The 25,794-nt window shown below is 40.2% G+C and overlaps 1 protein-coding gene across 9 annotated transcripts in view; it reads left to right on the top strand.

Moving 5' to 3' along the window:
• Positions 1-25,794, top strand: part of Gapvd1 (GTPase activating protein and VPS9 domains 1) — an 80,307-nt gene that overhangs the window by 3,535 nt on the left and 50,978 nt on the right. For 7 of the 9 annotated variants that reach the window (XM_052182264.1, XM_052182262.1, XM_052182263.1 and 4 more), the window contains exons 2-4: positions 17,991-18,208; positions 19,312-20,155; positions 24,471-24,557. In XM_052182264.1, coding sequence (XP_052038224.1) covers positions 18,024-18,208; positions 19,312-20,155; positions 24,471-24,557 — 1,116 coding nt within the window. In that variant the 5' untranslated portion in view covers positions 17,991-18,023. Of the gene's footprint in view, positions 1-1,701; positions 1,764-2,315; positions 2,425-17,990; positions 18,209-19,311; positions 20,156-24,470; positions 24,558-25,794 lie in introns of those variants that run through there. The other 2 variants (XM_052182261.1, XM_052182260.1) reach the window with 2 other exon arrangements.

Here is a 25,794-nt window from a genome sequence, read left to right as displayed (position 1 = left end):
TGATGATTTTCTCCAGGTGCTACGAGTTGAACTGCAGTTATAGTTGAACCGCCGTTATATCTGGCCCTCAGAGTGCCGCTCTAGTTGGATTTGTCCCAGAGTTCTTTTCAGTCAGATTCAGACTAAACATTTGTAGCTGGCTGCTAAACTGATTTTAAGTCTCTCTCATTGTGCACCATAAGAAAAACCCACTGATGCCAGTTTCACTAATGACATATTTTTGATTAAGGAGTCTTATGAGATTTTTTTTTTGTAAAGGCATTCTTTTTCCTTTTTAATAAATAAGCTACGGAATAATAATCTCTTTTGCTCTCTCAAAGTCATCTTTCGGTGTGTATGTGGGGTACGTATAAGCCAGAAACTGATGATGGTGTCTTTCTTTATTGCTTTCCATCTTCTTTCTTTTTTCTCAGAGATGGGGTTTCTTTGTGTAGTTCTTGCTGTGTTGGAACTTTCAGTAGACCAGGCTAGCTTCAAATTCAAGAGATCTACTCACTGACCCCCCCCCCTCCTGAGTGCTGGGATTAAACGTATATGGCATCACCCGGCTTCCATCTTATGCTTCAAGATAAGTTTGCTCATTTAACCTGGAGCTCACTGCCTAGACTGGCTGGCAACAAACCTCTGGGATCCCTGTCTCTGCCTCCCCAGTTCTGGCATTACAAGCATGTGTCATCACTGCAGTCTTTTTATGGGTAATAGTTGGAATTTAGGACCTCATGCTTACATGACAAGCATTTTATCCCCTGAGACATCTCCCTAGGCCTCTGTCCCCCACCCCTTTTTTTTGAGGCAGTATCTCATTTTGTAGCCTAGATGGGCCTCAGACTTGGAATGGCAGTTTAGGAGACCTTATCTTCTTAAATAATGGGTTTACAAGCAGGAGCAATTTCTCTCTGTGTGTATTTCTTTTTCTTTTTTTCTTTTTTTTCTTTTTTCTTTTTTCTTTTTGGTTTTTTTTTTTTTTTTTTTGAGACAGGGTTTCTCTGTGTAGCCCTGGCTGTCCTGGAACTCACTTTGTAGACCAGGCTGGCCTCGAACTCAGAAATCTGCCTGCCTCTGCCTCCCAAATACTGGGATTAAATGTGTGCGCCAACACCGCCACCCGGTGGTGTGTGTGTGTGTGTGTATGTGTACGTATATGTGTGTGTGTGTATGTATGTATGTATGTATGTATGTATGAATGAATACTTCTAAAGGGTACTAGGATTGTGTTTGCGTGTCCCCTGTTTGTTTTAAAAGGGTTTCATGTGTGACTTTGAACTCCTGATCCTCTTGTTCATATCTCTCAAGTTCTGGTGTCAGCAAGCCTGGCCTAGCTTCTAGATTTAAGGAGTGAGCCACTTCCCTTGATGCCTTCCTGGGTCCATTCCCAGTGCTGCCGTTCCTTTGTCCACTAGCTGGCTCCACTGAGCGTGCTGAGCTGCTCTCCGGATGCACACAGCACCTACAACTGAACAAGGAACTATGGTCTGACTGCACAGATAGAGTCTAACATTTTGTTGGTATAGTTAACTGAAATTTGTTATTTTTTTAAATATAATGAACTGCAGTTAAATAAACTGCATAAAATACTAAGTAAATATTTTAAAAACTACCTTTCATGTTTGCAGAAAAGTTTAAGAGGAAAAGCAGATACATCTTGGTACTAAGGCATTTACTTTATTCTTTGATCTTTTCTATTCTTTCTTTGAGACACAGTCTCATAATGCAGTCCAAGCTGGTCTCAAACTTGAGATCCTCTCTCAGTGTTGGGATTACAGGTAGGTGTCATGATTTCCATTTCTTTGTAGAATTATTGTTTCAAGGGAGGATATATTGGGGAGAATTATTTTTATGTTCTAGGAATCTCAAGGGTAAATTATAATTGTTTTCTTTTTTAAGCTTGTGCAAATAGAATCCAATCCCTCTGAAAGAACAGTGTTTTTTACTGCACAAATACTTCTTTTTCTTAGTCTGGAAAACTATTTTTTTTCGAGACAGAGTTTCTCTGTGTAAACCTGGCTGTCCTGGAACTTTTTCTGTAGACCAGTCTGCCTCAAACTCAGAGATCTGCCTGCCTTAGCCTCCTGAGTGCTGGGATTAAAGGCATGTACCACTACTACTCAGCTAGATAAGTTTTTAGTTTAGTATTTTTGTCATATAAGCTATTTAAACTGGTGTTTGTGTAGAATTTCTTATGATTCTTAACTTCTGAAGTAATTATTTTCAATTGTAAAAGAATTGGAACTAGAAATTTCTTTATGAAATATACATTTTGGAAATTGCTTAAATAGTAATAATAGTTGTTGTTATTGTTGTTATATTTGAGACAGGGTCACACTGTGTATCCTTGATTGTTCTGGAACTTGCTCTGTAGTCCAGGCTGGCCTTGAACTTAGAAGAGATCTTCCCACCTCTGCTTCCCGAGTGCTAGGATTAAAGGTGAGTACCACTATCCTTATGATTTTATAAAAACATTTCCAGTAGTCTAGTTCTGTTTTGTTCCTAAGGTGAGACCCAGTTCTGGACTCTTCAGTGTGGTCCCCAGAGGAAGTGTTCAATATCCATTGATACCTCAATTTCTCGTGGTTTATGTGTATAAATGAATGAGTTAGGAAAGGTTTATTTAGAAAACATATTAACAGGGATAGCAGAATGGCCCAGTGGGTGGTAAAGGTGCTCACCATATAAGTGTGACAACTTCAGTTCCATCCCTTGGGACATGTAAAGGTAGGAGAGAATCAGCTCTACATGGTTGTCCTTTAACTTCCATGTGCACACTACTACACACATCACACATATGCACACATAATAGTAAGGGAAAAGTAAAATCTAAAAACAGACTTTTTAGGAGTCTTTTAACATAATAAATAGTGATAATAATAAATGAGAGTAGTTGTTTTGAGATCTATGTGTATAGGCATTTTGCTTGCATATGTGTCTGTAACATACACACATATATTACCTATGGATGCCAGAAGAAGATGTCAGAGCTCCTGGAATTGGAATTATAAATAGTCATGTGTGTGGTATGAATTGAACCTTGTTTCTTTGGAAGAAAAGTCAGTGTTCTTAACTGCTGAGCTGTCTATTACATAGCTATCTTTTTGAGTATGAAGATGAATCTGATATCTGCTAAGTATTTCTACCTGGAAAAAATACTTATGTAATTTACATAAATTACATAGTTTGCAGCTAGTTGTGGTGGTGTATACTTCTGCTTTTTTTCTCTGTTAGTTTTTTCTGTTAGTTCTCTCCATAGTCCTAGCTGTCCTAGAACTCACTCCGTAGACCAGGCTGATCTCAAACTCATAGTGATCAGCCTGCCTTTGCCTCCGAAGTGCTGGAATCAAAGGTGTATGCAACCATGTCTAGCCTGTGGAATATATACTTGGAATCTGAGCCATTCAGTTCTGGATGCAAGAAGAACAAGAGTTCAAGGCTAGCCTTGGTTATTGAGTGAGTTTTAGAGCTATTTGAAACCCTGTCTCAAAAACAGACACAAAAATCCCCATATAAAAGAGCAACAACAAAACACTGTGTTGTTTTTGTTTTGTTTTCTGTGTGCATGTGTGCTGTGGTTCAGTCCCAGGACCTCATACATGCAAGAGACATCTAGGCCACAGTTTTGCTTGTGCCTGTGAATGTGTTTATACACCTTTCTTAGTAAGCGATTTTCTGAAGACAAGGCTGTATGCATACTCTTGTAACTATAAAGCAGACAGGATGTCTGCTCATTATCTCAGCTGTCTGTCCAGAAAGGTGCTTGTTCGGTCTTGCTTCTATGTTATTCTGGTGCTCCACATGGGGACTAGAAGAACGCATGTTGTCAAACATGTTCAGTTCTTCTTTTTCTTCTGTTGCTTACTAATGAATATTTTATTAATTTTGTGTGTGTGTGTGTTTTTCAAGACAGGGTTTCTCTGTATAGCCCTGGCTGTCCTGGAACTCACTCTGTAGACCAGGCTGGCCTCGAACTCAGAAATCCACCTGCCTCTGCCTCCCAAGTGCTGGGATCACAGGGGTGCACCACCACGCCCGGAATTAATTCTTTTCTGTAATTTTTGAAGGGTTGAGTAGTGGCTTTCAATTGGAAAAGGAAAAATATTTAAAAAGGGCCAAGGGCTAGTAGCTCTTTTCCTTTACTTCATGATCAGAGCCAAGTAGTACCCTCCCAAGCAATTATTTGGATTGAATATCTTTGTTTTAAACCTTTGTGGTGTTTTAGCTCAAATCCAGACCCTAGACATGTTAGGCAAGCACTCTACCATTGAGCTACATTCCCATTTTAAATGTTCCTGGTTTAAAAATTTTAGATATTTGTTGGGTAGCTCAGTGATTAGAAACACTGACTACTCTTGCAGAGATCCTGGGTTCAGATCCTGGCACCCATGAGGCAGCTCACAGCTGTCTGTAATTCAACTCCAGGGGCTCTGATGCCCTCTTTTGACCTCCATGGGCACCAGGCGTACATGTGGTGCACATATATATATATATATATATATATATATATATATATATATATATATATATCCAGGCAAGGAACTCATAACAAAATACATTTTTAAAAATTTAAAACTTAGACTAGCCGGGTGGCGGTGGCGCATGCCTGTGATCCCAGCCCTCTGGGAGGTAGGGGCAGGCGGATTTCTGAGTTCAAGGCCAGCCTGGTCTACAGGGTTATACGGAGAAACCCTGTCTCAAAAAAACCAAAAAAAAAAAAAAAAAAAGGATGGTTGTAAGCTATCATGTGGTTGGTGGGATTTGAACTCATGACCTTTGAAGAGCAGTCAAAGTGCTCTTAACTGCTGAGCCATCTCTCTAGACAGAAGTGCTGGAATTATAGGCACCAGCCACTCATATCTGACCAAGAGCTTTCTATACCAGAGAAGCTTAAGAAAGAAACAGTTTTTTTGTTTGTTTGTTTGTTTGTTTGGTTTGTTTGTTTTTGAGACAGGGTTTCTCTGTGTAGCCCTGGCTGTCCTGGAACTCACTCTGTAGATCAGGCTGGCCTCGAACTCAAAAATCCGACTGCCTCTGCCTCCCAAATGCTGGGATTAAAGGCGTGCGCCCGCCACTTTCTAGCCTGGCTAGAAAGAAACAGTTTTATGGTTTCCTCTTGAAGGAAACCCCCCCAGGAAGTATTTATTTCATCTCAGAGGGTGTAATATTGCATATCTATGATCCCAATGTTTAGGAAGGTGAGACAAGAGTCTCATGAAAGTTTGAGCCCCCCTGGGGTGCACAGTGAGACCCTGTCAGAAGAACAGAAAAAAGGAAGAAAGGAGAAAATGAAGGGGAAATAAATTAGTCCCTCTTTCCTTCCTTCTTTAGAACCCAAAGAAGCCAACCTTTTTTTGTTTTTGTTTAAATAAAAGGTCTCATTATGTAGCCCAGGCCAGCTTGGACTGTGCTATGTATATCTGGTGAGCCTCAAATTAACTGAGATTTGCCTGCCTCTGTTTTTTTTCTAAGTGTTGGGATTAAAGGTGTACATCACCTTGCCTGGCAAGAACTTTAGCTTTGATCCTCTAAAATACTTATCCTTTAGCCATTTAAGGTTGTAACATTCCAACTTGAATGCCAACAGAAAATGAGTTTAAGACTTTCTCTGAGTGCTTATTTATTTATTTATTTATTTATTTATTTATTTATGTCTGTGATCTATCTATCTATCTATCTATCTATCTATCTATCTATCTATCTAATCTTTCTACCTAGGTTTTTGAGATAGGGTTCTCTGTTTAGCCCTGGCTGTCTTAGAACTTGTTTTGTAGACCTGGGTGTCCTGGAACCTCTTGCCTCTGCCTGGTGTTTGAGTGTTTTTAAAAACTTAAAAATATTTCTTAAAACATTTAAGTTATTTTATTTTTAATTTTTTTGTATACAAGTGCTTTGTGTGCTTGCCTGTCTATATATGTACCATATGTGTGCCTGGAGTCCTTGGGTGCCAGAGAGGGCATTGAATTCCTGAAGCTGGAGTTACAGACAGCTGTGAGCTGCTATGTGGGTGCCAGGAACTGAACCTGGATCCTTTGCAAGAGCAACAAGTGCCCCCTCCCTTTTAAAAGATTTATTTATTTATTTAATGTATATGAGTACACTGCAGCTGTCCTCAGATGCACCAGAAGAGAGCATCAGATCCCATTACAGATGGTTGTGGGCCACCATGTGGTTGCTGGGAATTGAACTCAGGTCCTCTGGAAGAGTAGTCAGTGCTCTTAACTGCTGAGCTATCTTTCCAGTCTAAACAAGTATTTTTTGTTTTGTTTTGTTTTTTGTTTTTTAATTTATCTTATGTATGTGAGTACACTGTAGCCATCTTCAGACATACCAGAAAAGGGCATCCATTTAGATGGTTGTGGGCCACCACATGGTTGCTGGGAATTGAACTCAGGACCTCTGGGAGAGTAGTCAGTGCACTTACTGTTGGGCCATCTCTCTAGCACCAACAAGTCCTCTTTTAACTAAAACATCTCTCTAGCTCCTTTTTAAAAAAAAATTATTTTATTTTATGTGTATGTTTGTGTCTTGAGTCTATGTATGTGTACCACATGTGTGCAGGAGTCTGTGGGAGCCAGAAAGAGGGTATTGGGTTCCCTGGAACTGGAATTATAGGCAAATACAGGTCCTGTAGATGAGCAGCCAGTGCTCTTTACTGCTGAGCCATCTCTCCAGCCCCCAAAACTAGTCTTGTGAGGAAAACAAATGTGGGTAAATGACTATAGTTAAATATGGGGTTTATAAGATCATTTTGTGAAGGGTGTTCCTCTTTTGTGTGGATTTCTTAGATCCTACAAGAGGCATCAGAGTTTCTAGAACTGAGTAACTGCTGGGACTGAACCATCTCTCTAGCCCTGAGCTTTTGTTCCATCATTTTAAAACATATAACAATTAACAGTGACAGTAAGAGCAAACACTTTTTTTTTTAAAAGATTTATTTATTTCTGGGCAGTGGTGGCGCATTCCTTTAATCCCAGCATTTGGGAGGCAGAGCCAGGCAGATTTCTGAATTCGAGGCCAGCCTCAGAATGGTCTACAGAGTGAGTTCCAGGACAGCCACGGCTATACAGAGAAACCCCATCTCGAAAAACCAAGAAAAATTAAAACAAAAGAAAAACAAGATTTATTTATTTTATTTATATGAGTTCACTGCTGCTCTCTTCAGACACACCAGAAGAGGGCATCAGATGTCATTACAGATGGTTATGAGCCACCATGTGGTTGCTGCGAATTGGACTCAGGACCTCTGGAACTGCAGCCAATGCTCTTAACCACTGAGCCATCTCTCCAGCCCAAGAGCTAACACTTAATGAGTTTTTTAAAAAAGCATTATATAAAGTAGTAGAAATTATGAATTCCATTCTATAAGGGCATTTTATTATTTTTAAAGATTCATTTTTTTTTAACTTTACATGTATGAGTCTTTTGCCTTTGTGTATATCTGTGCACTACATAAGTGCCAAGGAGATGAGAGAAGGGCATCTGAGTCCCTGGAACTAGAGTTAGAGGCAGTTTGAGCCACCATGGGGGTGCTGGGAACTGCAGGAGCAGTGAGTATTCTACCTCCTGAGCCATTTCTCTAGATCCAATGAGATTTCTTTTTTAAATAAGGGCATTTTAATGGTTCATATTGAACAGCTATTTTCAGGCAAAGGAGATGACTTAGTAGGAAAAAGGATTTGCTGTGAAAGTCTGTTGGTTTAATTCCTAGAACTGGTGTGAAAATGGAAGGAAAGAACTGACTGAAGAAAGTTGCCTTCTGACCTTCCTGTTCCTTGTGTGCTGAGCACGCTCTGTCACCCTGCACTCACACACCATAATAACTGATGTTTTAGGCCAGGAGTTTTCTTTTGGGTAGAAACACACACAAAGATAGCATTGCAGATTGAAGTTTAATGAGTGCTTATAATTATTGTAACATCAGCATGCTAGCTTAGAGCTGCACCTTAGTTGTTAGAGTGCTTGTGTAACATCGATGAAGCCCTGTTTACTCCCTGGCACTTAATACTGTCCAGGCATTGTAGTGCACCCTTGTAATCCCAGTGCTCAGGAGGTGGAGACAGAAGAAACTCAAGGTCATCCTGACTCTACAGGTAAATCTGAAGCCAGTCCTGGCTGCATGAGCTGCCTTAAAAACAGTAACAATAAAGATATAAAATGTGGTAAATGTGATAAATTGTACCTTGTAGGTACTGCCTTTCTTTTCTTTCTTTTTAAAAAAAGGTTTATTTATTCTTATTTTATGTGTATGGGTGTTTTGCCTGCATGTATATCTGTGCAACATGTATTTGCTGTGTCTGAGGAGGCCAGAAGAAGGTGTGAGATTCCCTGAGACTGGAGTTATTGTCAGTTTCCATTTGGGTGCAAGGAATTGAACCTGGGCACTCTGGGTGAGCACCCATTGGTCTGAGCCACCACCGAGCAGTCTCTCCAGCTGCTTATTGACTTTTACAATTTGTGTGTGTGTGTGTGTGTGTGTGTGTGTGTGTGTGTGTGTGTGGACTGGCAAAGGGCATCAGGTCAACTTGGGACTGGAGTTAACAGGCAGTTTGTAAGCCATCTTATGTTCTCCCAAGAGAGCAACAAGCACAATAGGTGTGTCCCACAGGCCTGGCTTTTTGGTAATATTCTGGGTTAATTTCTAGCATTTTTTAAAATAAAATTTTATATAAAATTTTTTAATAAAATTTTATAATATACAAATTTCCTAAATTTTTATATATCACTTCCTTTTTAGAATTTGAGGAAGTTGAGATTATTTAGCTCTGAAGTCCAACTAAAACTTACATTGCCAGATGGAAGCTTTTCAAGAGGGCTGGGTGTTGTCTGCACTCCGATTTATATATGAGTACTTATTCCAAGAGTGAGGGCGTTATTTGTGTACATTTAATTGATTCATTCAGTTTCAAACACGTTTATATCATGGTCATACTCATCTCTCACTCTCTCTTAGCTTCTTCCATCCTCCTTTCCCAACAAATCCCAATTCTAGTTCTCCTGAGTTAGGCAACTGTAAGCAGTCACCTTGACTGTAATAAGTTCTCATAGCTGGGAGACAAATGAATGACTTAGGAGACGACAGACAGTCACACAGACAGATGGACAGACAGACAGACAGACACACACACACACACACACACACACACACACACATACACACACACACAGAGGAGAGGAGAGGAGACGAGAAAGATTGAGATTGTGTGTTACTAGGGAAAACCAAATTCTAAAGCTAGATATAACTAGATTCTCATCTCACCTTTACGTGTTACTAATTTGATCTTGGGAACTTATATTTAAATTGTTTTTCCTTGGGAATTTAAAATTGTTTTTCCTTTCCTCATCTATGTAGCTCTATTTTGTAATCAAAACTAGTTATATATCATCAGGTGTAGTGGTACACACCTTTAATTCCAGCACTTGGGAGGCAGAGGCTGTGAACCCTTCCACCTTGTGTGTGTGTGTGTGTGTGTCCACCTTGTTTTTTGAGACAGGGTTTTTCTGTGAAGCTCTAAGTGTCCTGGAATTTGCTTTGTAGACCAGGCAGGCCTTGAACTCAAAGAAATCCATCTACCTCTGCCTCTGCCTCTGCCTCCTCCTCAGCTTCAAGACTGTTTCAAAACAAAAACAACAGAAAAACCCCACAAAAGCAAAACAAACAAAATCCCCCCAATAACTTTAGATGGCTCTGTGGGAAAGGGGTTTGCCAGCAGTGCTCTACCCTGAGCTCACCCTGGGGTGGAGGGAGAGAGCTGACTCCCACGAGCTAGTCTCAGATTTCTGACCCCACATGTTCTGTGACATTTCCTCCATAGCAAATTAAGGACAAGGGAATTCTTGTCTTCAGGGCTGGAAGTGTTGGTGGAGTCCATGCTTAAGGGTACAGGTTCAGCTTCCAGTGTCAGACTAAAACAAAACAAAAAGTCATAGTATTCATGGATGGCAGTGGAGTATTAGGCACTCAGGTGATGCAGAGTGCAAGGTTGAAATGCTAGGTACTACTGTTTCCTAACACTATGTACTTACTACCTCTAGTCAGCTGAAACTATTCAACCACAGCTACTCTACATTGTCTCTATCTCTGTCTCTCTCCAGTACACATACTGTCACTGCAACCCCCTTTGGTCTAACTTGCTGTATAGCTCAGGCTGGTCTTGAACTTGCAACAATTCTTTTATATAAGCTCCCCCTACTCCAAATGCTGATATTACAGGTATAAGTCACTGACTATTGCCTTTTTTCTCTCTCTCTTTTTTTCTTATTTTATATGCGTGGGTGTTTTGCTGCATGTCTGTATGAGTTTCCACACATGTCTGGTGCCTGTGGAGGTCAACAGAGGATCCCCTGGAGCTGGAGTTTCATGGCTCTACACCCCCTTGGACTTTGTAGACCCCTAGGACTTGGAACCAAGGTCACCTGCCAGAGTAACTAGGGCTCTTAGCTGCTGTTACCTCGGCAGGCCTGGCTTTATATATGTGTGTTGCTGGGGACTGAACCCAGACAAGCATTCTACTATGCAGGGGCCTCCCTAGCCAAGACAGACCCTGGTTATTTCAAATAGGGTTTATAGCCTAGGCTAGTTTCAAACTCAGGATTCATCTGCTTCAGCCTCCTGAATGCTGGACTTGCTGGTTTGTACCACCATGTTTTGGCTTTGCTAGAACATCTGGTAGCTTAAGATAAGGTTTGCTGAGGGTGATAGTTAATATAAACATGGTCTTTTCATGGCTGAGTGTGTTACTTAGGTGTGGTGTTTGTCACTTGGGAGGGAGGTAATGGATTCAATCTCCTGCTCTGTAAGACCTGAACAAAACCAACCACCCAACAAAACCCTGATGTTTCTTAAACAGTTCTGCTTAGGAAATATATTTACCTTGCTCTACATATGAAACTAGTGCAAATTTGTATAATGAAATTCTTTTTTTGTATTTTGTTTTTCTTTCTTTCTTTCTCTCTCTCTCTCTCTCTCTCTCTCTCTCTCTCTCTCTCTCTCTTTCTCTCTTTTGGTGTTTTTTCAAGACAGGGTTTCTCTGTCACCCTGGCTGTCCTGGAACTCACTCTGTAGACGAGGCTGGCCTCAAACCCAGAAATCTGCCTGCCTCTGCCTCCCAAGTGCTGGGATTAAAGGCGTGCGCCACCACCACCCACGTATTTTGTTTTTCTAATCTCAGCAAACTAAAAGAAAAAAAATAATATTGTGTGTCACAGAATGTTAGTTTGTTCTAGAACTTCATAGTCTAGTTGGTGCCTTTTCTAGGGAGTAGTTGACAGAGACTGTGATACTGTGATGTTAAAGCATTAATACTTTTCTCAAGATATTATTTTATTTAACTGAATGCTTGAATTTAAAAACATATTACTTATGTAATTAAAAATTCTTGCCACGTAGTGGTGGTGTACATCTTTAATACCAGACCTTGGGAAGACAGATCTTGAGTCTGAGGCCAGCCTCGTCTACAGAAGTGAGTTCCAGGACAGCCAGGACTACACAGAGAAAAACAAAATGCCTTGAAAAGTAAAACAAAAACAAACCAAAGTTTTGCCAGATTCACATCTGTATCCTAGCATTCAGAAAGCTGAGGCAGGAGGACTGCAGTAAGTTGGAGGTCAGCCTGACCTAAATAGTAAAGTTTAAAGCCAGGCTGGAATTTATAGGAAAACTTTCTCACAAAAACAAGTGACCCCTTAAATAGATAGACAACAATAAAAACAGGCAAAACCCAAACAACCTCCTCCCTTTGCTTTTAGAATAGTTGTAGCAAAAATGAGATATACAGAGTTCCCATAGACACTGTATCAAGTTTCCCTACTTCTACCATTTTACACTAGTCTGCTGTGCTTAGTACAATAGTGAGCACTATTGACAGACCATTAGTTTATCCAGTTTTCCTCTTTTTTATTTGTCTTCTAGCATACTCCATTTTGTTCAGTTATTACTGTATACTTCTTAGTTGAACCATTTTTAAAAGATTTATTTATTTATGTGCTTTATTTGCATGAATAGCAGAAGAGAGCATTCGATTTCATTACAGATGCTTGTGAGCCACCATGTGGTTGCTATGAATTGAACCTCAGGGCCTCTGGAAGAGTAGTCAGTGCTCTTAACCGCTGAGTCTTCTCTCCAGGCCTTGATCTCACTTTTAATGCTTTACAAGTTTTGAGATGGCTCAGCTGAGTCCTTCCTAGCATGCACAGGGAGGTAGATGCAGGAAGATCAGACATTCAAAGCCATCTTCATTCAGCTTTGTAGAAAGTTCGAGGCCGACCTGTTCTTTAAAAAAACTGTCTTCAAAAAACAAAATTAAAAACTCACATACAAAACCAAAATTAAGTATAGGTCACATATTAGCTAACAGCCTGTCACATCTCTTTAATAATAAGCTTGATTTTAGTCAGGCGCAGTGACACTTTAATCCCAGCACTGGAAAGTAGAACAAGGTCAACCTGGTCTGCATAGCTACCTAGTAAACCACTCAAAAGGAAAGAAAAGCCAACAAAACATGTACATAACCCTGGCTGTCCTGGAACTTACTCTGTAGACCAGGCTGGTCTCAAAATGAGAGATCTGCCTGCCTCTGCCTCCTGAGTGCTGGGGGTTAAAGATGTGTGCCACCACACCTGGCTAAGAGGTTTAATTTTCATCAGTTCTGCCATGTTAAGGCGATGGAGGCTATCTTAATTGTGGTAGTGAAGTAATTAAAGTCTACACTGTTTTTCACCAACTTTATTAACAACCTACTGTGTTTCTAGTTACTTATGACTTACAGTTCTCTCAGTTTTCTGTGTGGGACTGGTAAGGATATCATCGCAACTTCAGGTCATATAACACTAAATGTCAAAGGTCACAGATCACGTGACAGTAGGTGTCAGAGGCTGGCATGGTTTTGGTTTGTTTGTTTTTGAGACAGGGACTTGTCTGGCCTTGGACTTGCTTTGTAGATCAGGCCTGCTTCCAACTCATAGAAGTTGGCCTGCCTCTGCCTCCAGAGTGCAGGGTTTAAAGGTATGCACTATCATGATGGTAAGTGGTCAGTCTTCAGTGGTAGTCATCAGACCTACTCCTGTTTTAGTTTCCTCTCCACTTTATTGACTACTGAAGTGTTCTCTGTAGTAAATAAATACATTTGGTTTCATGCTTATGCTCTTAATGTTAATAAGGGATACTGTTTGGCCACAGATGTAGTTTGGTGGTAGAATGCCTAGGATAATTCTTGGGTGGCTCATGCCTTTAATCCCAGCACTTGGGAGGCAGAGGCAGGTGGATCTCTCTGAGTTTGAGGCCAGCCTGGTCTACATACAGAGTTCCAGGACAGTCAGGGATATGGAAAGAAACCTTGTCTAAAAAATAAATAAATAAATAAAGTCTAAATAAATATTGGTTTTGATATTATTATTTTATGGCTAGTTTGAATTGTTATTTCTTTTCAGAAAACATACATTTTCTTTCTTTCTTTCTTTTTTTTTTTTTTTACTATTTGATTTATTTTTGAGATAGGTTTTTTTGTTTGTTTGTTTGTTTTTTACTTAGTCCTGTCTGGCCTGTATCTTTCTCTCTAGACGAGGCTGGCCTGAAACTCACACATCCACCTGCCTCTGCCTCCCGAGTGCTAAGATTAAAGGCCCGCAGCACTGCCAACTGCATCATACATTTTCTAATTTCTATACTTTCTATGTTTTCTTATGGTAAAACACTTCCTACTTAAACTTAGTTATGCTGAAATATTAATTTTAATTTTGGAAAGGGCCTCACTGTATAGCTCTGGCTGAATTGGATTTTATAGAGCTCTGCCTGCATACCAGAAGTAAAGCCATCTACCATTATGCCTGTCATGTACAAATTTTACTTAATCTGCTTCTTAGCTTATGGCTATTAACTTGTTGTAAGTATTGTCTTAGAGGAACAGAACAGTTCTCACTTTTCCCTTGATTGTTCTATTTTGGTTTTGGTGCTAGGGATTAAAGCCAGTGGCTCAAGCATGCTAGGTAGGTAGTTCTCTACTACTGAGCCATATTACTTAGTTCACAATAATTGTTCTTAAAAAATTTTGTTTTACAGGTGAGCTATCATCAGGTTTTTTTTATGGCATTCTGACCACAAATATAAAAATATAAAAAGGAAAGCTTTATAATTCTTGAACCTGATTAAAAAGATACTTAGAAAGTTTGTCTTGTGGAAAAGGTCTCTAAAAAATGCTTATGGTGGTCATCGAGATGGCATAGAGGATAGATAGCTACCTGTCATGCCACTAGATTACCAGAACTGTAAGTTGTCGCACGACCTCATTCATGGCATGGCATGTGTGCATGTGTTCTTACACACACACACACACACACACACACACACACACACTATAAGGAAACTTATAAAAAAATTGGGACTACTGGGTGATTTAGGAGGTCAGTTCTTGGTTAAATTGGATGCAACATTATTTTAAGTGTTAATCTTTTTATTTTAATTTTGCTTACAATTATTATTATTATTAGTAGTAGTAGTAGTAGCAGATGCTACTTATTTTAGTTTATGTATATCAGTGTTTTGCCTGCATGTATATATGTGTACCACATGTGTGCCTGGTGCCATTGGCAGTCAGGAAAGAGCATCAGATCCCCTAGAACTAGTGTAGTGAGCAGACATAAACCACCATATGGGTTCTGGGAGCCAAATCCAGGTTACTCTAGAAAAGCAGCAATACTCTTAACTGCTGAGTTATCTCTCCAGCTCCATTAAGTTTTAAGTTGTAAGGTTTTTTTTGTTGTTGTTGTTTTGGTTTTTGAGAGGGTCTCTATATATAGTTCTGACTGTCCTTGAGCTTGCTGTATAAACTATTTACAATTGCTGGAGTTAAAGGTATGGACCACTGTGTCTAGTCCTAAGTTTTAATTTTGAAGTTATATTTGAAGGTTTTAACTTCTGAATTGCATAAATTCATTTTTATTTTGCTTTGTCATTGAAAACGTTTGCTTAGTAGCTTGAACAGTTTTTTGATTATAAGATTATGGGCTCTTTGAGATTAGGGGAATCGGGCTGAGTTCCAGCAAAACTCAAGAATATATTTGTTACTTCAACTGGCTCTCATTTAATTATTTGTGTTTTTTTTTTAATTTTAATTTTTATGAACTCAGGGCCTCATGCATGCTAGACTTGACCACTGAGCTGTTCGCCCAGCCTCATAATACTTGATTCAAAAATTTGGTGATATATATGTGGGTGTGTGCGTATTTCATTTTTTAAGGACTGGATTTTGATGTGACCACCCCATCCCTATTTTTTTTTTATTTTTTATTTTTTTAAGAAAAAGCCTTTACTGTGTACTCTTGGTTTATCTGGATTTCACTATTTAGACTAGACTAGCCTTGAACTCAGAGAGATCTACATGCCTCTGCCTCTTGAGTGCTGGGGTTATAGTTGTGTCACTACACCTAGCAATATTTTTAATTATGTGTGTTTGTGTGTGAGTGAGTGTGTTCATGTGAGTGTAGGTACCTACAGAGGTGAGAACGGGGTATCAGATCCCCTGGAGCTAGAGGTAGAGGAGGCTGTGAGCTGCCTGGTGTAGGTACTGGAAACCTAGCCAGGTTCCTCTGCAAGAGTTGTAAATGCTCTTAACTATTGAGCCGTCTCTCAGTTCTCAATGAGAGTTTTCTTTTTTTAAGTGATAGTTGCTCTCTGCTCACACAATTTTGTTATCTTAACTATAGGTATTTCTGTTGTTAATGCAAGACATTTGTAGTCCGGCAGTTCAAGGGTTAGATAATAATACTTTAAAGTATTATACTTTAAATAATATTTATTTAAATATTCTTTAAATAAATAATACTTTAAAGTATGTGTACAGTGTGTATTTGTTTGTTTAGTTATTAGATAATAAGGGTTGTTTGATTTTATCAATACCTCTGGCACGTATTTATTCAGTTACTGCTGTGATCTGAGCCTTCACGCAGGCCTGAGAACAGGGCAGTGAACCAAACAGACAAGTCCTGGCATGGTAGCATACTGTTAGAGGCACAGGCCACCCAATAAGGATGGTTAACATGCAAGTAGCAGTTGCAGTAAATCTAGGTAGGTCCTTGAGTGTCAAAGATGTATCTATGGAAGACCACGTAGGACCTTGTATTTCTTTCTAAGTATAAGGTAAAGTTTTGAGATGGTTTCTAGTCGAGGAATAAAATGACCATCAGATACTCTATGATGGGGAGAGCAGACTTAGGGAATTCAAAATAGGGAGCAAGGAAACCAACTAGTCAGAGGCTTCCCAGGGAGGTCATGGTCATGGTAGACTCCCAGTAGAAACAGGAAAAGTAACCAGATAGATTCATTCTCATTCTCATTCTCATTCTCATTCTCATTCTCATTCTCTCTCTCTTTCTCTCTCTCTTTCTCTCTCTCTTTCTCTCTCTCTTTTTCTCTCTCTCTGTGTGTGTGTGTGTGTTGTCATCTTGTTTTTTTGTTTTGTTTTGTTTTTTCGAGACAGGGTCTCTCTGTATAGCCCTGGCTGTCCTGGAACTCACTCTGTAGACCAGGCTGGCCTCGAACTCAGAAATCTGCCTGCCTCTGTCTCCCAAGTGGTGGAATTAAAGGCGTGCGCCACCACCGCCTGGCTCGTCTTGTTTTTTTGAGGCTGGATTTCTCTGTTTAGCCCTAGCTATCCTAGAACTCTGTAGACAAGGCTAACCTCTATAATTTCAGGTCTTGGGAGACTAAGATAGGAGGATCAGGGGGTCCAGGTCATTCTCAGCCCTATGGTGAATTTGAGTCAAGCCTAGACTGTACGAGACTGTCTCAGAAAACCAGTAAAAGGGCTGAGGATGCAGCTCTGATGATAGAGTGCTTGCCTAGCTTGCACAAACCATGCTGCAATCCCCAGCACCACATATATTGGGCATGATAGCCCATCCCTGTTATTCTAGCACTTGAGAGGTAGAGGAAGGATGAACAGGAGTTCAGGATCATCCTTAGGTACATAAAGGATTCAGAGCTAGCCTGGGCTATGTGAAACTGTATCGCCAAAAAATAATATACATAAGATCTGGACAGATGGCTCAGTGATTAGAGTGCTTGTTCAATAACCATCAGAACAGGAATTCAGATTTCAGCATCCACTTAACAAGCCAGGGATCTGGTGCCTGTAACCACACTTCTAGGTGGGTCAAAGACAGGAGGAGGGCTGGAGCTTGCTAACTTTCAGTCTAGACAAAACATGAGCTTCAGGTTCTGGGAGATACCCCGCCTTAAAGAAACAGGCAGATGTAAATAAAGCAAATATCTAATTAAAAAAAAAAAGAAAAAAAGATTCCAGGACAGCCAGGGCTACACAGAGAAACCCTGTCTCGAAAGACCTAAAAAAAAAAAAAAAAAAGAAAGAAAGAAAGAAAGAAAGAAAGAAAGAAAAAAAGAAAGAAAGAAAGAAAGAAAGAAAGAAAGAAATCTAACCAGAAAAACCAAAAAACAAACAAACAACGAAACAGAGAGTGATAAATGCCTTGTGTGATGAACATGTATACTTGTGTACAGGCTCACACACATGGGCACACATACACATTTTTTTAAAAAGTCGTGGTCCAGTGAGATGGCCCAGGTAGTAAATGCACCTGCTACCAAGCCTGAGACTTGTTCAGTTCTTGAGACAGACCCACATGCTGGAAGGAGAGAACCAGACTCCCATAATTTGCCCTCTGAATTCAACACATGCTGTGACATGCCCCCCATATATAAATGCAAAAGTAAAATACAGTATTTTAAAAATTTGTGTTTCTTACTGAGCAGTGGTGATGCATACCTTTAATCCCAGTACTCAGGAATTAGAGACAGGTGGATCTCTGAGTTCAAGGCCAGCCTGGTCTACAGAGTGAGTTCTAGTACAGCTAGGACTACACAGAAAACCCTATCTCAAAAAACCAAAAAAAAAAAAAAAACCAAAATCCCCCAAAAAAGTATTTTACTCTTTTTGATTTTAGAAAATAATTTATGTAACATAAACTTGAATTTTGTCTTTTTTTATTCTTAGTGATCAACTTTTGTACCTTTTCCGAATTCAAAGATGGTGAAGCTAGATATTCACACATTGGCCCACCACCTCAAGCAGGAGCGCTTATATGTGAGCTCTGAGAAACAGCTCATTCAGAGGCTAAATGCCGATGTACTGAAGACAGCTGAAAAGCTGTATCGGACAGCGTGGATTGCAAAGCAACAGAGGATTAATTTGGATCGTCTTATTATAACCAGGTAAAGACAAAAATTTCAGGTCATGCATTATGTGAACATTTAATTCTATCCTACTAACTGACTGATCTCGTAAGTGCATGGCTTTGAATCAATAGTAGGTGAGTCTTTCCTTATAAAACAAAGTGGGGCTTACTTTGTGTGGGGCTTACTTGTTTGTGAATTCGCTTAAACAGTGATGCAGATAAGTATATGATATTTATATGCATTTCCATGTTTTGGAATTATATATCTTTTTGTTTGTTTGTTTTTCAAGATAGGGTTTCTCTGTATAACCCTGGCTGTCCTGGAACTCACTCTGTAGACCAGGCTGGCCTCGAACTCAGAAATCCACTTGCCTCTGCCTTCCAAGCTCTGGGCTAAAGGCATGTGCCACCGCTGTCCAGTGGAATTGTGTGTTTTTAAAGAAAAAAAACTTTCTTAGATTTAAAATTTGTATTTTATGTGTACAGGTGTTTTTGCCCACCTGAAGATCTATGTGCCCTTGTATGCCTGGCGCTCATTCCGTTGTTCCAAGAAGCAGTTTCTAACTGTAACAATATTAATATAATGTTAAAAGTAGTCAGATTTAAAAAGAACATGTACTGTATGATTGCATTTATAAAACTCTGACGAGGCAGGGCTGACCTTTGATGATAGCATTCAGGTCATAGATCTTTGTTGTGCTTGCCAGGGAGGCATCGCCTGGAAGGCCGAAGTGAAGCGTTACAGAGGCGTTCGCGCCGTGTCATGCTTCGTGCTTTGTGCTTCCCAGCAAGTGTTCCTCCAGCTGAGCTCCCTCCCCAGCTCCTTTTTGATTATTTTAGTACTTGAATATTTGTGAATGTTCTTGTGTCAGTAAATAAGCAGTTTTAATGCTGTAGCAAATTTTTAATTTTAATTCATAGAAGATAGCTCTGGACATTGACTATGGAGAAGGTGGCTTCTTGGTTACTTTCACGCATGGCTGTCTTTACTCATTCCCATGTAGTTGTTCAGAGTTTAGCAGTTCAGGGGGATGTCATTGTTGGCACAGTGATGAACTCAGATTTTTTAATTTCAATATAGTGCCCGTGTTGCATAATTGTTATTAATTATTATTTTACCTGTGTGCTAATATTTTGCAGTGCTGAAGCTTCCCCTGCTGAGTGTTGCCAGCATGCCAAGGTTTTGGAAGATACACAGTTTGTTGATGGATATAAGCAACTGGGATTTCAGGAAACAGCTTATGGAGAATTCCTGAGTCGGTTAAGGGAAAATCCGCGTCTCATTGCCTCCTCTTTGGTTGCTGGAGAAAAACTCAATCAGGAGAACACACAAAGTGTTATCTACACTGTTTTTACCTCCTTGTATGGCAACTGTATTATGCAAGAAGATGAAAGCTACCTCCTTCAGGTTTTACGATACCTGATTGAATTTGAACTTAAAGAAAGTGACAACCCCAGGCGCCTTTTGAGGAGAGGAACTTGTGCCTTCAGCATCTTATTTAAACTTTTTTCTGAAGGACTGTTTTCTGCCAAACTTTTCCTGACGGCTACTTTACATGAGCCGATCATGCAGCTCCTTGTAGAGGATGAAGACCACCTGGAAACAGACCCACACAAGCTAATTGAGAGGTTCTCCCCAGCTCAGCAGGAGAAACTCTTCGGAGAGAAAGGCTCAGATAGATTTAGGCAAAAGGTTCAAGAAATGGTAGATTCCAATGAGGCTAAACTAGTGGCTTTGGTGAACAAATTTATTGGTTATCTTAAACAGAATACATACTGTTTTCCACACAGTTTGAGGTGGATTGTATCACAGATGTACAAAACTCTTTCTTGTGTAGACAGATTGGAGGTTGGGGAGGTCAGAGCAATGTGTACCGATCTTCTTTTGGCTTGCTTCATATGTCCCGCAGTTGTCAATCCAGAGCAGTATGGAATAATATCTGATGCTCCTATTAATGAAGTGGCAAGATTCAACCTGATGCAGGTATGTTTTTGCTATTATTATTATTTTAAGATTTATTTATGTATATGAGTGCTGTATTTACATGTGTGCCTGCATGACAGAAGAGGACATCTGATCCCATTTTAGATGGTTCTGAGCCCCCATGTGGTTGCTGGGAATTGAACTTAGGTCCTCTGGAAGAACTGCCAGTGCACTTAACCGCTGAGCCATCTCTCCAGTCTGATTTAGCTGTTATTATAGCATTTAGTTTAAGATCAGCTGATCTGTATGTAATGGAGTAGTAACAAAAATAATGACAATGTTCATATATTCTTAACCATTTCTTTTCTTAAAAGAAATGCTTCTCATGAAACAAAAGCAATTATATTAGGATTTTGAGAATAGTCATAAACATTTTATATTGGTTTTCAATTGAAATCCTTGAACTCTTGGACATAGAGCTGGCTAGGTTTTCTAGAACAAGCTCATCGTTCCTGTTCTATAATTTTAGAGTCCAGATTGACTGAATATTCAGAGTGTCCTTTGTACTTCAAAAATGAAGTTGAAGCTAGCAGTGGTAGTGCATGCCTTTAATCCAGGCGGGGCAGAGGGGCAGAGGGGCAGGGGGGCAGAGGGGCAGAGGGGCAGGGAGGCAGAGGGGCAGAGGGGCAGAGGGGCAGAGGAGCAGGGGGCAGAGGGGCAGGGAGGCGGGGGGGGGGGCAGGGAGGCAGGGGGGCAGGGGTGCAGAGGGCCAGGGGGGCAGAGGGGCAGGGAGGCAGAGGGGCAGGGAGGTAGGGGGGCAGAGGGGCAGGGGGGCAGAGGGGCAGAGGGGCAGGGGGGCAGAGGCAGATGGGTGTCTGTGAGGCCAGCCTGGTCTACAGAGCAAGTTCCAGGACAACTAGGGCTATACAGAGAAACCTTGTCTGGAAAAAAACAAAAAGAAACAAACAAACAAAAATCAATATTAGAAGAGGTTAGAGAAATGTTTCAGTGGTTAAGAGCACTAACTGCTCTTCCAGAGAACTGGATTCAAATCCCAGCAACTACATGGCAACTCACAACTGTAACTCCAGTTCTAGGGGACTCAACACCATCATAAGGATATGCATGCAGCCTAAACACTCAGGCATATAAAACAAAACAAAACCCCCAAATCCCTGAAGCTGAACAAGAGGCTACTTACAGTTAGAATTCCTTGGAGTACTAGTGAACTCTTAGGGCTTTTTGCAGAAATGTTCATGTTTTTGAAAGTAGACACCACCACCCTGTGAAGATTTTACATATAGATAGTAAGTTATCTTCTTAAAAAATTGGAGTTCTGGGCAAAGGAGATGACTCATTGGGTAAAAGTCCTTGCTTGAGGAATCTGATAACTTGTGTTTAGTCCCTGGAACCTTGTTTTCTTTGTTTTTTTTTTTTAAAGATTTATTTATTTATTATAAGTACACTGTAGCTGTCTTCAGACACCCCAGAAGAGGGCATCAGATCTTGTTATGGGTGGTTGTGAGCCACCATGTGGTTGCTGGGTTTTGAACTCAGGACCTTCAGAAGAGCAGTTGGTGCTCTTAACCACTGAGCCATCTCTCTAGCCCTGGAACCCATGTTAATAGAAGAGAATCAACTATTCAAAGTTATCCTCTGACCTCCACCTGTGTGCCATAGAGGAGCCCAGAGCCTCCCATGTGCTAACCACATCCTCACTGTCGTATTTATTTATTTATGTGTGTGGGTGTTTCACCCAAAGTCTGATTATTTCAATTAATTGTTTATATAATTTATTTTGTGTGTGGGGTGTTTTGCCTGCATGTATCCTTGTACAGTGTCTGCAGAAGAAGACAGCATTGGATCCCCTGGAATTGGAGTGAAAGACAGCTGTTAATCTGCCGAGCAGGGGCTGGTAATTGAATCCAGGTCCTCTGGAGGAGTAACCAGTGGTCATAACTATAGAGCAACCTCACCAGTCTCCCTGCCTAATCTTTTTCAAAATTAAAAAAAAAAATTCTTTTTTCATGGCTGGTGAGATGGTTCAGCGGTTAAGAGTACTTTTTGCTCTTCTAGAGGATCTGGGTTCAGTTCTCAGCGCCCACATGGTAGCTCACACCATCCATAGCACCAGTTCAAGGGGGTCTGACACCTTCTCCTGACCTCCACAGGCTCCAGGCATGAGATAGTACATATGCATATATGTTGGCAAAGCATTCACATGCATAAAGTTAAATATGAAAAAGTTAAAATTCTCTCTTTTTTGGGGGTGGGGGTGTGTGAGACATAGGTTCTCTGTATAGTATAGTTGCCGTGCTCACTTTGTAGACCAGGCTAGCCTCAAACTTGCAGAGATTTATCTGCCTCTTCCTCCCAGCTGCTGAGATTAAAGGCATGCATCATCACTGCTGGGCTTATTTAAAGAGTTGTGTGTGAATGTGTTGTGCACATATGGCTGTGTGTGAGTGTGTTGTACACATATGATGTGTAGGTTTATGTGCCATATGGAGGCCAAGAGAGGACACTGAGCATCTCCCACTTTTGGGTTATGATTTATTCTTCTGAGGCAGGGTTTCTCACTGAACCAAAAACTCACCATTTTGGCTAGGCTGGCCTGCCATTGAGCTCACAGCATCTAAGTTTCTTACTTTTCCAGTGTTGAGTTATGAGCACACATGACCATTCCTGGCTTTTACGTAGGTGCTGAGGATTTGAACTTAGGTCCTCATGTTTGCATGCCATATGCTCTTACCCACAATTCATTGTCTGAGTCCCTACAATCCTCAAGCCTTTTAATCATATTTTATTCTGAAATACTATAAAGCAAAAATTGGGTTAATTTAAAATAGACTTATAAATATTTTAAAAACTGATAGGCAAAATCATCAACCTGTATTTCCAGCATTTGGGATGTAGAGGCAGGTGTATCTCTGTGAGTTTGAGGCCAGCCTGGTCTACAAAGCAAGTTCCAGGACAGCCAGCGTTACATAGAGAAATCCTGTCTTGATAAGCCTTGTATGGCATTAATCTTAGCGTATGGTAGGCAGTGAATTTCTATGCATTCAAACACAGACTGATCCACACAGAGAGTTTCAGGTCAGCCTAGGCTACGTAGCCTGTCTCAAACCAAACCAAACTAAATCAAACCAAACTAAACCACACCACCAAACAAACAACCCCCCCCCCCACTACCAAACAAACAAAAGTGATAAGCATTTAAGATAGCAACAACAACAACAACAACAACAAAGTTGTTGGGGGTGGAGAGATGGTTCTCTGGCTAAAAGTGTTACTCTTGTAGAACTTAGTTTAGTTCTCAGTACCTATGTCAGATAGCCACCACTTGTAACTCCAGTTCCAGGGGATTCAACTTCTTCTAGCTTCTATGAGCAGGTATACACACTTTAAAAATAAATAAATAAGCTTGGCATGGTGGCGCATGCCTGTAGTCCCAGCACTCTGGGAGGCAGAGGCAGGCGGGTTTCTGAGTTTGAGGCCAGCCTGGTCTACAGAGTGAGTTCCAGGACAGCCAGGGCTACACAGAGAAACCCTGTTTCAAAAAAACCAAGTGAATGAATGAATGAATGAATGAATGAATGAATAAACACTTTAAAATATAAATAAATACTTAAACAGATAAACAAACAAAATCATTGTTTCTTGCCTGCATGGTGGGACACACCTTTGATCCCAATACTTGGGGCAGAGGCAGGTGAGTTACTTGCCTCTGAGTTACCTGTGAGTTAGAGGCCAGAATAGTTTACAAGTTCCAGGGCAGCCAGTGTAACACAGACCCTGCCTAAAAAAGCACCTGAAAAGTATAAAGAGTGCTTTTTTTTCTGTACTTTGTGTTATACTTGAAGTCGTTTATTGTGTGAGTTAGCCTTGCAGATAATTTAAATTTTTTCTTGGGCCAAATGTAAGGTAGTTTGGGGGTAAAAATGTTATGTAAGCTTAACAATTTGAATTTCATATCTGGAACCTATGATAAAAGGAGAGAACCAACTCCAAAAAATTGTCTTCTGACTCCACATGTGCGCTGTGACATGCAAGCACACACATATAGTAATAATAAAATGTAAAATATTTTTAAGCACACAAAGTACACCACCAGAAACAAAGGCATTGTGCTTTCAGTTTCCTCATGTTGCTGTCATGTGCTAACAAGAAATTACAGCCACATTTTCTACTTCCTCTAATTCTTAATCTGAAAATAACAAAAGCTGACAGAGACAAGATACACATTTTATTGGGAACATTATTTTGTTTGCAAATATTATTGTGAAAACAGATTCTTAGTCTAGAATGAAGTGTTTTCATAGACCAGTGTTGGTGTATGCAGCCTACATCTGCTAATCACTGCTTTTGTTTGCAGGTTGGCCGCCTTTTGCAGCAGTTAGCAATGACTGGCACTGAAGAAGGAGATCCCCGAACCAAAAATAGCCTTGGAAAATTTGACAAAGTAGGAATGAATGTTGTGTCATGAGAAATACTGTTTGTAGAATGTAAGATGTCCAGGAGTGCTAGTCCACACCTATAATCTCAGTTGTGGTGGGAGGATTGCCTTGAGCCCAAGGTTAGCCTAGATAACAGTGAGTCCTCATAACAAACAAAACACTTTTACTTGGTACACAACTTTAATCCCTGCACTCACTGTGATTCCCAGACCCAGCCTGGTCCACACAGAAGTTCCAGGTCATTCAAGGCTATTTAGAAAGATCCTATGTTAAGAACAAACAGCATGAAGTAAAATAATATAATATAAAAACTCTGGGGCTGGTGAGATGGCTCAGCAGTTAAGAGCAGTGACTGCTCTCCCGAAGGTCCTGAGTTCAAATCCTAGCAACCACATGATGGCTTACAACCATCTGTCATGAGACCTGACACCTTCTTCTGGTATATCTGAAGACAGCTACAGATGCTGGGCAGTGGTGGCGCATACCTGTAATCTTAGCACTTGGGAGGCAGAGGCAGGTGGATTTCTGAGTTTGAGGCCAGCCTGGTCTACAGAGTGAGTTCCAGGACAGCCAGGGCTACACAGAGAAACCCTGTCTCGAAAAACCAAAAAAAAAAAAGAAGGGATTTCTGGCAAAGTATTAGTGAACTTAAGTATTCTTTTTATTAAATCTTGTCTTTAGGTGATATGAAATTTAAATAATTCAGTTATTAATTTGTCTTTAAATTAGTTATTGATTGAATCAGCAGCAGTTAAATTTAGAAAGATTTCTCTAATGATTATAATTAAACTGTGTTATAAATATTAAAGGGTTATTGTAATGAGAATCAAGACAATCAAGACCTATTATATTATTTTTGTTTTTTGTTTTTTTTTTGATTTTTGGATTTGGTTTTTTCGAGACAGGGTTTCTCTGTATAGCCCTGGCTATCCTGGAATTCACTCTGTAGACCAGGCTGGCCTCGAACTGAGAAATCCGCCTGCCTCTGCCTCTCAGAGTGCTGGAATTACAGGCGTGTGCCACCACCGCCCGGCCTATTATATTATTTTTTAAAAGTTTGTTTTTAACTAACTTATTACTAATATGATAATCAGCAATAATTAAAAACTTTAAATATTCTTATGGCATTTTTCAGTTAGTTGAGTAACATAAATATTTCATGAGATTTTGAGTAGGCTACTAATTCAACTTGGTTTAAAACTCATGTCAGACTGGAGAGATTGCTCAGAAGGTAAGAGTGCT

This window comes from Apodemus sylvaticus, chromosome 5 (genome assembly GCF_947179515.1).
Source record: "Apodemus sylvaticus chromosome 5, mApoSyl1.1, whole genome shotgun sequence".
NCBI lineage: Eukaryota > Metazoa > Chordata > Mammalia > Rodentia > Muridae > Apodemus > Apodemus sylvaticus.
The sequence above is the reverse complement of the archived record's forward strand: the minus strand, read 5'-3'. Positions and strand labels throughout refer to the sequence as shown.